General features: G+C 42.4%; 2 protein-coding genes across 4 annotated transcripts in view; both read left to right on the plus strand.

Annotated features, from left to right (window-relative positions):
* Positions 1-703: 703 nt before the first annotated feature.
* Positions 704-2,936, plus strand: ddx28 (DEAD (Asp-Glu-Ala-Asp) box polypeptide 28). Its single transcript, XM_031732782.2, has one exon. It carries the CDS (start codon positions 941-943, stop codon positions 2,624-2,626), a length of 1,686 nt encoding a protein of 561 aa, XP_031588642.1. The 5' UTR covers positions 704-940; the 3' UTR covers positions 2,627-2,936.
* A 2,349-nt stretch (positions 2,937-5,285) lies between these two features.
* The window catches only part of tln2a (talin 2a), a 98,077-nt gene continuing 87,683 nt past the window's right edge, over positions 5,286-15,679 (plus strand). The window contains exon 1 of one of the 3 annotated variants that reach the window (XM_039612138.1): positions 5,286-5,441. The gene's annotated coding sequence lies outside the window, so the exon portion shown is untranslated. Of the gene's footprint in view, positions 5,442-5,654; positions 5,780-6,247; positions 6,273-15,679 lie in introns of those variants that run through there. The other 2 variants (XM_039612142.1, XM_039612145.1) reach the window with 2 other exon arrangements.

Consider the following 15,679-nt stretch of genomic DNA (forward strand, 5'->3'; position numbering starts at 1 on the left):
CCATTGTAACAGCCCTACGGTGAATACAACTTCAAAATGGATGCACTAATCAGGTAGAATTCTTTTCTTGGGACCCTCGATTGATAAATTTATCAATTAATAAATTTATTATTTTATAATGCCAGTGTGTATCTTTAAATATAATCATACCTTTAAAAATTCATTATGTTTTCTTTCCCATCTTGCCAATTATCTCATCCTTCCTTTTACTTCTGCATAACCAGTTCTTGGTGATTAAAGGCCAGAGCCTATTCTAGGAAGGATACACACTGGACAGGCTGTCTGTCACAGGGCTAACGCGGAGAAAGACACAAGCTTATGGCTATCCTGAATTACCAGTTAACCTAACCCACGTGTGTCTTTGAAAGGCTGGATTGCCCTGATAGAAGGCGAACGACCGTAGGGGAAAATTGCAAACTCCAGACAGAGACGCCCAGCCATTGTTTTTGAACCCAGCACCTTTTTCCTGTGAGACAACAGTGCAGACCACCACCCCACCGACTGCAAACGTTCGCATTACACAAGTAGATGTGATAAATATAAAATGTAAAAAAAAAAAAGCAACTAGTGATGGGATATTGATATAGGACGTGTAATATTATAATAAATAATAATAAATCTCTCGTAAGGTACACTTCTGTCTTTTGGTTAAAATTTAGCTCAAACAATCAAACAACAAAACACACGAGTTGAATTGGGATTCGGCTTTTCTGTACACCTCGTCACGCCACGCCCACTGACATCATCAGCACTCGCCGGGAAAGCATGGCGACATGACTGTCTAGTATATAATTTCTGCGCCTTTTTGGACTTTTATATTGTCTTTTGTGGAGTTACAGTTAATTTAATTAGCTTTATTTCCAAATTTTTATGGTTTGGTTTTGCTGCTTTTTCTCGTCAGCTGACCTTTGGACACTTGCGAGCCGTTTAAGTATTTAAAATGCAGGCTGTGAAGGTCGCCCATCTGGCTTTGGTAGCGTCCAGAGCTCTCGGATCAAGAAGATTGTGTTGCTGTGAGCTTTTTAAAGCGTCGGCTTGCCTTCGGTCTCTCGGTCAGAGTCGCTTCTGTCAGACTGGAGCAGAGACCGCGGTCATTCGTATTCCTCGGTACCTGCAGAGACGCGTTGAAAACGTGAAGGAAATTCGAAGCAAAAGCAAGATCAACACCATCAAAGCTGGAAAGCTCCTCATCCAGAGCAAGAACCCAGCTCTGAACCAGTCTGCCGGATACATACTGGGAAAATTCGAGCAGCCTTCTCTTTGCTCCAAAGGATGGAAACATAGCAAATCATTCGGTGACTATTTCAGCATCAACAACGTCAAGGCTGTTGCACCTTATGTTGCTGAAAACTGGAATGAGGACGGTGGACAGAAGCCGCTAGCCACTTTTAATAATCTCCACATCTGCAAGGAGCTAGTGGAGACTTTAGAGACTCTCAGTATTAAACATCCCACCACTGTGCAGCTTCAGACCATCCCCAAAGTCATGAGAGGTCACAATGTACTCTGTGCTGCTGAGACTGGCAGTGGGAAGACGCTGAGTTATCTCCTACCTGTTATTCACAGACTGCAGGCTGATAAGGAGTCTGAAAGTTACTCTGAGAGTGCACACAAGATATGCACTGTGGTACTCGTGCCTTCAAGAGAGCTGGCGGAGCAAGTGGCAGCTGTGTCCAGGACTCTGTGTGCGCCATTTGGTTTCGTTACAAGGACCGTTGGAGGAGGACGAGGTGTGGGACACATCAAGACAGTCTTCAGGAGGGATCATCCGGATATTTTAGTGGCTACGCCAGGTGCTCTGGTCAAGGCCCTGCGGAGGCGTTGTCTGGATTTGAGTGAGCTGAGGTTCTTTGTGGTCGATGAGGCTGACACGATGTTCGACCCCAGCTTTTCTGACATGCTGGAGAACATCCTGCTCCACGTCAACGTTGCTAGTGATCCCAAGGAAACACGTGGCCTGGGTCACAAAGCACAGCTCCTCGTGGTTGGGGCAACTTTTCCAGGTGGTGTGGGCGACGTGCTCAGCAAGGTGACGGATCTTGGAAAAATAGTTATTATCAGGAGCAAGATGCTGCACTTTCTTATGCCCCATGTTAAACAGACATTCCTGAAGGTAAAAGGTGCAGACAAGATCCTAGAGCTCCACCAAGCTCTGAAGCTGCTGCAGCAAGACAGAGGTGGAGGCGCACTTCTGGTGTTCTGCAACAAATCTTCCACCGTCAACTGGGTTGGATACTCGCTTGAAGAGATGGGGGTAAAGCATGCACGTCTCCAAGGGGAGATGCCTGCTGCTGTGCGTGCCGGAATCTTCCGTTCCTTCCAGAAGGGCAGTGTAGACGTGCTAATATGCACAGACATTGCCTCACGTGGCCTGGACACATCCAGAGTGCGCTTGGTGGTCAACTATGACTTCCCAGAATCCCACACGGACTATATCCACCGGGCAGGCAGAGTAGGGAGAGCAGGTGGTGTAGAGGATGGGGAGGTGCTCAGCTTTGTCACCCATCCCTGGGATGTGGAGCTGGTGCAGAAGATTGAGACAGCTGCACGCAGGAGATTGAGCTTGCCAGGCATGGAGTCTGACATACATGAACCCAAGCCCATTACATTAAATGAAATGGAGTAGATGTTTTTGTGTGTTTGTTATTTAAATGCAAAACATGGAACAGAATAGATTTTAAGGAATGGCTATTTGAAACTAAAATGCAGTCAAAACAGCTACACCCATGTGTCTGTGACTTGCAAATGTTAGATTATTGGAAGTCTTGCCATTTTTCCCTGAATACAACCTGGAACGCTTTAGTTGGAGAACCTATAAAGCTCACGTTTAAGGAAGATTTGTGTGTGCTTCACATCTGAATGTATTTTTCTGCCATGTACAAAATATTGTCAACGCCTTGTCTTTCGATTAAAAATATGTTCTGCTTGTACAGATACAACGTTTGTTGGGTATATTTCTGTTAAGTGATGCAGTTTTTTTCAAAATGCTTTCAACTCAAAGTAAAACCTAATAGCATCACCTCCTGTGCAGTTGCATTTACTAACATTAAGAAGCATAATAGATTAATGGCTCTCAAAGTCTGGATTGGAAAACATCTAATTTTTGTATCTGTGTACAATCTTTCTTTAGGGGCAGCAAAAGTTTTGATAGGTTTGTCACGAATCTTATGTTGCAGACTTAAACCTCCTCAAAACATCTAAAACACAAAACCTTTAGTTATTACCCCATAAATCTGTAAGAGCATTAAATTGGAGTTAGTGTTGCCCTGATTGATGTATTGCATGTATTCTGCCACAAGGTGGCAGCATTTGGCTGATTTTGGCTTGTAGAGGGCTTAAAGGTGATAACGTGCAGTGGAAGGATTTATGCATTTCTTTATTTTGCTTTCTGCTCATTGCAATTAACTCGGCACAGTGTAAATAGCATATTATGTGCCCACCTACTAGTTTGTGAGCTGTGGCTCCCTGTATGTTGTTTTGTGGTAGAGATGTAGTTCATCAAACTAAAGCAGTAATCAAAGTGTTACAGCCAAATAGCTCTTATTGTGGTAGGTCTGCTGTACTTGAAAGGATTTCCTCCCTCCTCTTTCATGTCTATGAGTACTTGTTGAAAGCAAAATGAAAAATTGCATGCTTTTATTTGGTAATGCTCATTAACATGCCTGGTGATTTAAGCTGGAGTCGTTCTGGAAGTATAGAGATTACAGGGGCAGACGGACCTCAGCGTGAGGCAGACAGTGTTAAATGCTCGGGCGGTATCAAGGGGCTTCCATGAGAATGTTTGGTATTTAGCTGTAGTTGTCCTGCTCCAGCTGGGGTCGGCATCTTTGAGCTTTTCCCCCACTTAAGTTAACATTTCACCCCACTTTGCCCTGACAACAAGAACCCGATATCCATTTACAGCATGTGGAACAACTGCTTCCAATCCCTCAACTTATATTTTTGTTCAGTTTTAACCCGAGTGGCCCCTGTAAAGTAAAACACCTAAACTCTGTATAGAGTTTTCTTTATTTGTCTTGCTCTCAGATAGTTTGCTGGGTCCCATTTCCCAAATGGCTTAAATCAGTGGCTTAAATCCATCATTCAAATCATGGAGCACATATAGCTCCATTTGACCTTAAGTGGGTCGAACTGGTAAAACATAATAACACACATAACTGATTTTTTTTTTTTACATTATTTCCCAGTTCTAAAGCAGTTAAGCAGTTCAGTTGGTTATTAAAAAGAAACTTGCTGGCACAGCTCCTCACTTTAGTGGCGTGGCAGGCCCTGGGTGATGTTAATGTCAGTAAGAAAGCTGACAAACATTGATGATTCAGAACTGTGGCCTGGATTGAAATTAGCAGTTCAGACATCCACTTTCATGACGTGATTAAATCCCTTGGCAATGTTCTCCTACAATGCAGTGATGGCCTCATTTTGTTCAGTGGTCACACTTTTCAAAGCAATCAGAGAGCCAGATTGGACCCTTTGGCTGGCTTAGGTTGACTTAATCCATAGTTTTTCATTTATTACTGTTGTGACATGAATGCAGCTGTCTTCTGGGGCTTTGGGGGAGCTTCACTGAGTTTAAGACAATAACTCTGTCAAGGTCAAAGGGACTCAGAGACTGCTTTTTTTGACAGAAGGAGAGAGAATCAGTCTTTCAGTTGCTTGTGTATGAACATGTTTTTGTGACCCTACAAGTAGTTTAGAGATCTTTTGCTGTCCACTATACAGCTTAGTCAGTCAGATATTTCCATTTTTCAGTGTGGGAAGAACCAGTAGCATTAAATATGAGAATTATTAACTAGGTACATTTCCTTCTGTGTTATAAAATCAAAGCTGAATATTTTTTCCAAGCCCTGAACCTGTCAGTAGTGGTATTAAGGGTCTTTAATCTTCCCTGTCCCGGATCTCCCTCTTTTATAAAAGAGCAGATCTGGCAGGTCTGAGGTACCTCACCGCCCAACCCGCAATAAGGCAAACAATCAGCTTTTCTGGACTTTCAAAATATTTGAGCAGGTGGTGATGTTTAAGTGCCTTTTTTCTTTTTCTGTTCTTTTCTTTTTAGTTTCTGGTTTTTAGCACATCAATGCTCGTCCGTTATTAAAAAGAAGAAAAAAAACAGGAAGGGAAAAAAAACGTGTGAAACTAACACTACATCACCGAACCTGATCCATTTTGTAGTTTAACTAGATATAGATATGACCAAACGGACTACAAAACGCTTGGGCCATTAATAATGACGCATTTCCTCTTTGCCCCACCGTAGGATTATCCCCCCCCCCCCATTTACGCACACACATACACACGGTACCTCTGCTGCTCACACACTGTCGGCCACTTGGAAATTTCCCCTCAACGCGCAGGATATTTTAGTGCTGAGGAGCGGGGCTGCCGGCTAATGTGCATCTTCTCAGGGCTGACTTGCCTGAAATGCCCCAGCAGAGGATTTGAAGGTAGGTTTACAGCCCCCCCTGTAATCGGTTTAATCTGGTGACCATCTCCCCCCCTGGCAGCAGCAGATCTGCCTGACCTCTCCGACCAAGCTTTTTAATCAAACTGCATGCTGTGTGTGAGCGTGAGAGTCCCAGCCCCTCTCTCTGCTCTGTGACTGCGCTGCATTTTTTTTCTGAATGGATCTGCGGTCTTTCAGTCGCCGTGATGCTCATTTGAATTAACGAAACTTGTGGGGGTCTCTAATTGCTGACTTTTGTGGTTGCATCGCGTCGTTTTTTTGTTTTTTCTTTCTTGGGCGACTTGTACAGACCACATGGTTGCAGCAGGGGGTCGCCCGGTGAGTTTGGTTTTCTGTCTCTTATCTTTCCGTTTTCCCTTCTTTTGGCCTTTGAAGCCGCAGGATCGAGCGTGCGGTGAGTGCGGAGTCTAAAGAGTTCACCGAGCGGCTGGTATCCTAACTTGCATTGCACTGGCCGGAGAAAACCAGCCTCCGCCATGTTTCCATGTCATTCAAGCTGCCTCTCGTAAGAGCAGGCAATTGTTTCCAACTTTTTAAATCGTTGTTTTTCACGCGCTTGCGTCGGAAACGCACGCGTTAAAGCTTGCAACCTGTACGAAGCCAGTTACAGTCGCCCAATATCACATGGCTTGCAGGAGGAGGAGGACGGGAGCACCTATGTTTGAACTGTGGGCGTTATTGCCACCTTTCATCCATGGCTGAGTGCACGTGATTGCCATTCTTCTGGCTAACCTGTGATGGAAAATGCAAACCGCGACATGTTGGAGTAATGTATGGCTCCACCACTGCAGCAGGTTGTATTGAATAAATGGTGAGGATGACTGGCTGAGCTGCCACACCCCTTCATAGAAAGACGAGGCTGGTTATGTTTTTACACTGATCACATGTTGTTTTTGTTATTATTACAGCAGGGAATCTGGTGATGTCTCCAAATGTCTCCTCTTGTTTGGCATGGGGCTGAGCTGGGAGATCACCTGTATATGTGTGTGTGTGTGTGTGTGTGTGTGTGTGTGTGTGTGTGTGTGTGTGAGGAAGGATCAGTGCAGGCCATGGCTACTAGTATTAGAATGAATGGACCTATCAGCAGCCTGGGAATTTCAGTGAGCCTTGTGTGTAGACTGTGACAGTTCTCATGAGATTGCTGGTCAGGAATGGAGGAAGAGTTGCCTGTAATGCAAAAGTATTCTTCTGAACACCCCCACCCCTCACACGCACACACACCTCCCTTGGATCCCCCCCACACTTCCTTTGGATGCCTCCACCCCCAAAAGCTGCCCAAACCTTGGCTTGTCAGAAGAAGACACATGACCTTATAGGCTGCAGGCTTCAGCGTGTGTGTAGTGCCTCGGGAGAGTGCTCTCCTGTGACTGTTCTTCTAGGTATGTCTAACATGAGTCTGAGCATTGAGATCCGGCTGACAGTAAGGACAGCATACCCTGTGGGGAATGCTCGGCAGATATCGGATATGTTTGCCCAGAAATCTATAGCTAATAAAGAGGCTTCAGCAAAAGAGAATGTCATCGCTCCACCTCAAGTTGCCCTGTGTTAAAATCTGTCCTTTCAAAATGGCAGCTCTCGGCTAATGAGCCCAGCTTCTGTTTTCGCGTGCTTATCATTTATTCTTCTGTACATCTCTGTGAAAATGTCATTCTCCCGAGCCCCCGTACCTAGCTGTTACTATCTGCCGCCGCTGCTGCTTGGTATGCAGCTCTGGCACCGGCGACAACAATGATCATTTATTAAACTGGCCAAACTCACTCTGGCTTCCTTGACATAAAAGCAGCAATCAACAGCGTTTTCATTACATTAGCAACTGTGCTGACCTTTTGGAGAGTGTGTTTATGCATCCATTACGCTCTTAGTAGTTTTTCAAAGCACAGTCCTGCACAAAAGCCCTCTTTTTTTTTTTCTTTTTTTTTTTCTTTTTTTCAGTGTAACTGTTCAGTTATTTGGTGCTGAAGTCAATGGAGATGGAGTGAGAATTGCAGAGATGTTCTTGATGAAGTATTTCATTTTGCATTTCAAAGTATCACACTTTTTTTTTTTTTTTTTTTTTTTTTTTTTTTTTTAAGATTTCTCACATTAATAAATGCTTCATGTATAGGTTTAGCAGAAGTTAAGAGTCTACAGCTGGAAGATTGCATGGATTGTGATAGTCATTTAGCTTGTCGATATCTGTTGGGGGCTTTAACTTTCAATGGAAATGTGCTCCTGGCTTCAAGTCCAATCTGTGGGGTTACTCATCAGCTGCACATGGCTAGTTTATTGATTTTTCTCATTGTTCTGCATGAAATCGGGCCTCTGCTGTCACCTCTGACCACAGAGAGGAAGTAATGAGCAAACCGTAATGACACTTTAATGACACTGATAATGCAGCGGATTAGTTTGCGGTTGCCATGCTCAGCCAGATATTTCTGCTGTGCTCTGTTGGCAGGGGGAAAAGGAACATACAAAAAGTGTTATTTTCATGGTCAGGGTCAGCAGTGTTGTTGTGTACAGCAAGCAAGTTCAAGTTTTCTATTGAGATTTTCTTTGAGAGACTGCAAGAGGGGAAAAAAAGACTCTGCTTGTGAACTGTTTACCCTTTAAAAAAGTATTTTATGCAAAAGCTGCGAAGTGAACAGACTACTTGTGATGCAGGTGGAGGGAAAACAGTGAAAGTTGTGTAAAGAAAGCTACATTCATCAAACCTAATACAGCTTAGGTTCAAAATTCTAAAGCAGCAGCTATCCCTTGATGCTCGTTCCAGAGTCGCTCTGAAGTAAACCAGCTCTGGTTGCTTTTAATGCTGCACTGACCTCGTGAAGCTCTGTCTCTACTCTTCGTTTGTTTCCCAGGGCAGCTCCCAGCTGGTCACCTGGAATTAATTTTGTTTTTTTTGTTTTTTTTCTTAACGTGGCTCTCAGGGCCTGAAACAAATGTTTGGAGGTGGTTGCCAGATTGGTAACTAAGCATCACTGTTTGGCTGAGAAAGCTGGCAAAGATAATTGGTGTAGTTTAAACTGTTTGAGTGACAATGTTCTTATGTGGGTATGCAATTATAGATGATCATTGTATGAATTACTTGTCAGGGTGAAAAGGGGAGTGATGACCTCAAGCATGCCTAATCACATTTGCAGTTTGACTCATGTCACATTGATGCTGTCGATTTGTTTAACGATGACATTAAAGCTTTGACTCCTGAGCATGCACTGAGCAGGCTTAGTCAGAATAGTCTCATCTATGTTCAGCGTTCGTATTTGGATACACGGCGCCTGCTTGCCCTTGTTTAGGGACGTCTTGTTGGGCTATTTTACATCATCTGTTCTTCTCTTTTGCTACTTTGTTAGTTCAGCCTCTGAACAACTAGACTAGCAGACTTGTTTTATCAGTCGTGAATGGTTGATGGTCTAACTTTCCATCGCTTAAATCAGGTTTTTGTTTGACTTCAGCATGTCAGTATGTGTGGTGGGTCCTTTGCTGAAACTAACATGTTGCCATTTATCTTTGTCCTTTATGTTCTTCAGCCTCAGTGACTGAAAAAAGCATAGCTGTAACTTTGGATTCAGCTAACGATTCTTTCCAATCCATGGGTGCAAACATGCTTTTAAATATAATCCTTGAGATTTATTTAAAAAGAGTGTTTTTTTTGTTTTGGGGTTTTGTTTTTTTCTTGTTAAGCAAAAGCTATTCAGTGGTTTATACTCTCTACATACTTTTCTTTGAAGCTCTTTGCACTGTTACTAGTGGAGTCCAACATTCCTGCCTTGTATTCTAACAACCTGTGTATGCATAACTGCAGTGTGAGTTTGTTTGGCTGCTCTGTAAGCAAATAAATCAGTTCTTCTGCTGTGTTTATGACAAATTAAATACTCGAGGAGCGCTTGCAGCCCACATTAAACCCCACCTGATGCTGCTGTGTAAATCAAAGTGTTAAATCTGCTAGGCCTGACCCAGTGACAAGATTTACAACTTTAATGTTTCATGTCAGCTCACTGAGTTCATCTGAAAAGGCTCTGTAGGGCCATTTTCATGGAGGCAAGACCTTCTACTGGGCCGTATGGCTGACCTGCACACAGCAGAGGCAGAAGTGTCTGTTACATTGTTACATTTCTTGTTCTGTGGTTCTGGCTACAACTGCAGAATTTCCTCTATGTATAAGTTTTTTCAGTTTTATTTATAATTTGCTAAATAACAACAGCCGTAATTAGCCGTAAGTAATGACCCCAAAATAACACGGAGAAAACCCCAACAATCAGATAACCAGCAATTACTTGGCAACAGCGGGAAGGAAAACCTCCTTTTTTTAACCTGTAGCAGAACCAGGGTCAGGGATGTGCAGGCATCAGCCATGACTGATCAGGGTGAGGGGAGGAAGGCAGGACAATAGACACACTGTGGATGACTAAATGCAGAGTGGTGTATGAACATCACTGTTCAATGGGAAGCCCCCAGCAGCCTAGGCCCGTTGCAGAGTAACCTGGGTAGGATTCAGGGTCACCTGGTCCAGCCCTAACTATATGCTTTAGCAAACAGTAAAGTTTGAAGCCTAATCTTAAAAATAGAGAGAGAGAGTCTGTCTCCATAATCCAAACTAGGAGCCATCCTATGAACCAAATGTCAGCCAGCATTCTGAGAGCAAAGTGCTTTGTTGGGGTGATGTGGTACTATGTAGTCTTTAAGATAAGACGGGCCTGACTATTCAAGACCTTGTATGTGAGGAGAAGGAGTTTGATTCTGGATTTAACAGGGAGAGGCAGAAAGATTAAAATACAAAGGGTTCTTTCTTTCAAACTTCAGTTTGTGCAATTAAATGTCTCACATGCTGGGAAGAAAAAAACTGTTGTGAATATTTTGGTGTTTTGGTGTTCTTAATGCCAGGATCTGACTGGAGACTTTAATGAGTGTCTGGCCCAGTTCAAGTTAACAAAATCAGAGAATTTTACAGTTTGTTGTGCCCAACCTAGGCATGCATGGCCTTAAACGCAAGAGTGAAATCACAAGATTCCCCTCACAGAGGCTCCCTGTGCCTGCCTCTTTCACATGTGCAGGTTTTGGATAGTGTCAGATAGAGAAAAGATTGGATAACTTTCGATTATCCTTCATTTATGAGGTAAGAACTGGCAGCAAGTGATTGGCTCATAACATATTGAAGTCTCAGTGCCAGGCTTTTTAATTCTTTAAAATGTCTGTGGGGGAAAAAAAAGAATATTGTATTGCGACATTAAAAAATGAACAGTGTAAAGATTAATGCCCAGATATTAAAGAATACTACCAGTTGAACAAGCAAACAAGTGGACTGATTGTGATGTGTAAGTTTAGGATGATGGTTACAGTTGGATGGATGCAGCAGAGGCTGCCTTCTTGGCACATCGTATCTACTTTCTGTTTTTTCCCACCTCCCACTGAGTTCTCGTTTGCCTGCCTCCCACTCACTTCACCATCCCATGTAGATTGCATCACAAATAGAAGCCGGTACCGTGACTGCCCACTGGTAACATGAAGAGCTATTTCTGCACAACTAGCCTTTCCTAATTGATTAGTTTTAAATACTCAGCATGACTCAAGGGCAGGACATTTCACTGTGTGTGTGCGCCGAGGGGGTGGTGGTTTCTGTTTTGTCTATAATTAAACATGAAGTATGTTTTAGGAGGAGCAAGCAGTCTGTCTGAGCAACTGTTGCCCTGCAGCAGGCTCCATATGTGGCTCTGTACATTCTTTGATGCGAGGCGGACGACCCTCAGTCTGGTTTAAAAATACAAAATTTTGGTCATGCCTTGCAGTTTGGAGCAGCGGTAGCCAGTATGGTTGTCATAGAGACGAGAGATGGAAACTCATGCTGCTTACTACTACAACAGGGTTTTAAACTGGAACAAATGAGTGCCATTGTGCCCAGAGATACATTTATATATTGTCCAGAATCATACTTTCTAGCATTAAAGCATCTAATGTGGGCTTTTAACACAGGATATTCATATTTGGCAACAGAGGAGCTGAGAATTTACTGTCCTGCCAAATTGATTTGTCAAATGTTCCACACCTGAAAGAACAGAGCTTCCAACCTCGGCGCAGCAGTTATCTATCTCTGTCAAAACTAGAGCTGGTCGATCCTTCAGCTGGAACACAGACGTTCTTATGCTGTCTGACAATCGCGTTCATAAATTCAGAAAATAATACTGTGTTAAAAATGATGTAGCGCTCTAAAGGTGAAGTGTGGCGAAGTAATCCTGTTTCAGTTTAGTACTCTGAAATGAACACCAGTCATTGCTGAATTCCAGTGCTGTTTTTTGCTTTAAGTGCTTGTGATGGGGCTGTGTTGCAAGCTTTTGGATTCTAATAATGAACTTTGGTTTTAGTGTGCATCCATTTTAATTTGTGGGATCATTGTATAGTGGTGGGCAATTAATTTTCTCAGGAGGCCACATGAGAAACTGGAACTGTTGTGGAGGTCATCACCAGTAAGCTGAACTAAAATGTATTCAATGTTATATATATGTATTTTTTAATCTCTTTATAAACTTATACAGCTAGCATGCTGCTTTGGGAAAATAAGTTGCCTGCCCTGGGGTAGCTGTTCTGGTTGTAATCTAAACTCACTATGATGAAATGCATGTCCTTTTAAGCTACATAAACATCTGTAAGACCGTTCAGTGTTTGCTGGAACAAATCCAGGTTCTCTTTAAAACATCAGCTTGCAGTTTCAGGGCTTTTGGACAAAGTCAACCATCATCTCAATTTTTGGATGAAAGAGTATCTGCTCTGAAATGTGTTTCAGGTTACAGCTGAGCTCTTCAGCTATTACTGGACTGCATCTCTGGCAGAAATCCATGCTGCCGTAGTTGCCACCTCGAGGCTCATGCCTCTTAGTCACCGGGGCAGAAATGAAACCTAATCAGGTGTGTGGTACTCCTAGTTCACTGCAAACAGTGTAGATTGGCTGTTTTGTCCAAAACCACATGTGGCCACCAACCCTTGTGAACCATGTTAGTATGTAACATGCTGTAATTTTCACATTTCTCTTCAGCAAATCTTACATTGCTTAAGGCAGTAAAATTCAATCTTCGTTTACCCTCCTCTTCTCTCTGCTTGGGGGTTGTTTGATCTGGCTGAAGTAACCAGAAAACGTTGTAGTTGCCTAAAGGTTGCAGGATCTTGTCTGTTAAATAGAGAATGTAATAGAGTCAGTCTGCAGTAGAAATTAAACTATGCAGCTATCTCTGTACTCCAGCAGTGGTTTAACTTAATGGATCGACTAATGAATCTTTGAAGTCGGGAGTTGTACGTGTGATGATGAATTTCTCAGAACTCTTTCAGATTATAGGGATTGTCTAAATGTTGTCTTTCTTAGTAAATGTTTTCTGATTACACATCTTATGCCTGTTTCTCTTGGATAACTTGCATGTAATAATTTAAACACTGAAAAACTCCAACTGCTGGTCAGTAAAGAAAATATTGGGCATTTACTAGATTCCACACTAGCAGTCTCGGTCTACTTATCAAAGGTCGTTGTCCTGTCTCCTTTAACCAACCCAAAACTTCAGATACCTTTGTCCAACAAAAAGAGCAAGAGTTTTGGTATGGTGTAAAAAGACAACAGCATAAAAAAAGGAGAAATGTACTGCTGTGGTGGTATGCGAGCAGCATCTCCAGAATCCACTGGGAATCTAGCGCATCCACTGCCAGAAAATTAAAAATGGTGGATGAGCACATCATGATTTGATTGCTCTGCCAATGAAAACCTCAGACCCACCCTTCTATTTTAAAGATGAGGACATGTTTCTTCTGTCTCTTTGAAGCTGCCTGGGCAGTTGGGGGATAATGTTACGACGAAGTCATGGACAAATGGTGTTCTCATTACTCAACATGAATGTTGTTTGTTGACAAATTTCAACATTTGTGTCACTCATCAAATTATTTCTGTCGCTGTGACGTAGCGGTTCGTGAAAATAATCCTACTCTGGAATTCCCCCTGGAAGTTGTTGTGGAGCAGCTTGGAGCTTTGTTGCACAGGGGCGAGTGATCATTCTGGGAGTACTGGAAATGTATTCCACCACCACCCGTTAGCTCCTCCCTAGCCCTCCTGCAGCCTGGGGAGGCTATTCTTGGTTTTCCCATAAGTCTAAATTCTTGCTCTAAATGCTTTTCATGAGGAGTCACCTCTCTATATAAGGCCGCCCTACTGGCAGAGGGACTGAAATGGCCTCAGTGTTGCAGAGCAGAAGAGCAAACGGTCTGGACATGTGAAAATCATGAACTATCACAGTAAAACGTCACATCATTTAGCTTTAAAGGATCACATCAGACCTGGCTGTTTTTCTTTTGTGATGGTGAAAGGTGTATGTCTGTGGGCTGGGCACCTTGACCAAATTAACATAATATAACATAAAATGAAACACCATATGTTCATGCAGATTTTTCCATATTACTTACTACCTGGTCGCAGGCAGGCCTTAATGCTTTACATGTGCCTCACATGGCTCCTTCACCACTTAGTTTATTACTATCAGAGCAAATAGAAATCAAATTACAAGAAGTTTGACTAGACAGAACTGGATTATTCCTTTGAGTATCTGTAGGTCAGTCTGCATTTTCTATAAAGGCTCCAAAACAGCTCTATACCCATCAGTATCAGAGAGCAGAACACATACATTTTTAAACATCAGTTAAAGACATGGTTGATTGATAATGTGTTTTGTCAGCACTGAGTTGACTTTATCCTCTTGTTACCAACATGCCTCTCTTTAGTATGTTTATCCTTTCTTTCTTTTTCCTTTTTCCTTTTTTGTCTTTGCAAAGTTTATGTTGTAATATAGGTTATTTTTAAAATCTGGCCAGGGCTAGGGATGATGGGACAATGAGGCGTCTTTGCTGAGGCTTCTCTCTAGTTGAAGCCTTTTCTAACCTGGCCACTGTGGCCGGCACGTTGACTCACATTTGTGTCTAGAGTTGGTTGCTGGCCACTTTGGGTCACTGTGGTTTGGTTCTTTGTTTTAACTTCATGTTATTTTGTATACAAACTGAGTCCCAGCTACGTCAAAGGCATTTGCTCATCCTGTATTTTTTTTTTTTTTTTTGCCACTATTTGCCTTATAGATTTGTTGATGTTAGTATGTTGTGGTGATTATGTTTACTGTCACTTGATATGCCAGTTGGAACCACCACCCTGCACTCGCCTGGTTCACATTAGCCCTAGACCCTAACCTCTTCATCTAAAAAAAAAACACTACAATGAATGATGTTTGTATTTTTTAAACGTCTTGTAATATCATAATTTTTGTGAATCCTTTAAGTTTAATTGTGTTGTGAAAATCTGATATTCTGCGAGTCCTTTTTTCTAAAATCTGACTGGAGGCAGGTTTTGTGTTCGAACATTATACTAATATTATTTTATAATACTTTTTCTTCTTTGCTTTCCTCTTGGTGGGATGCTTTTTTTTTTTTCCTAGTTGGTTTTCATTGGATGTGTCTCACTTTGCACCCCTCACAAACTTATCCAACCTGACGCTGCAAAATTCTGCAGATGGATGGCACCAGAAATAGCACTTTAAGTGGCTGTTAATGTATGAGTGTTACACAATCGCACTGTCAGTGCTCCTTGCCCTTGGCCGAAGCCTTTCTGTCTGCAACAGACTTGCTTGTGCTTCCCACCTCCCTGCAAACCTCTGATGTTGCATGTGGATGTTGTAGACTTTGAAAAGAGCTATATAAGGGAAACCATTCTTTGTTTATTAGTTAAGGGAGAGCACACGGGAGCGCTGCCAGGCCTCTCGCAGCAGAAAATGGGGACAGTAAGAAGAAGACAAAACACCACTCAAACAGAGTGTGCTTCGCTATGTGGAGTTGTAAACATTGCCCCCCACCCTTTTTTTTTTTATTTATTTTTTTTTTTTTAAGGCAGTGAAACGATTCAGGCAGCTGGCTTACATTACATGTGGAGAGCTCAGTGTTAATCAAGTGGCTTAAAATAGGATTTTATATGTGCAATGGGTTATGGACAGTGCACACTAATGCAGCTAGCCCCCAAGAATACTGTGGTAACATTAGCTGCCACTGGCTGAGTATAGTCTGGTGGTTGCAGTAAGCGTTTTGAGAAGTGGAAGCGAAGCGATTTGTCTGCAGACGTCTCTTCTTCTGCTACAGTTTCATTGCATATTTAAAAGTGTAACCAACAAATAAGATATGCCATATTAACATGTTACAATTTAAATCTTTTTTTTTTTATATGCATCATCATGGATA

Source organism: Oreochromis aureus, linkage group 1 (assembly GCF_013358895.1).
Source record: "Oreochromis aureus strain Israel breed Guangdong linkage group 1, ZZ_aureus, whole genome shotgun sequence".
NCBI classification, from domain to species: Eukaryota; Metazoa; Chordata; class Actinopteri; order Cichliformes; family Cichlidae; genus Oreochromis; species Oreochromis aureus.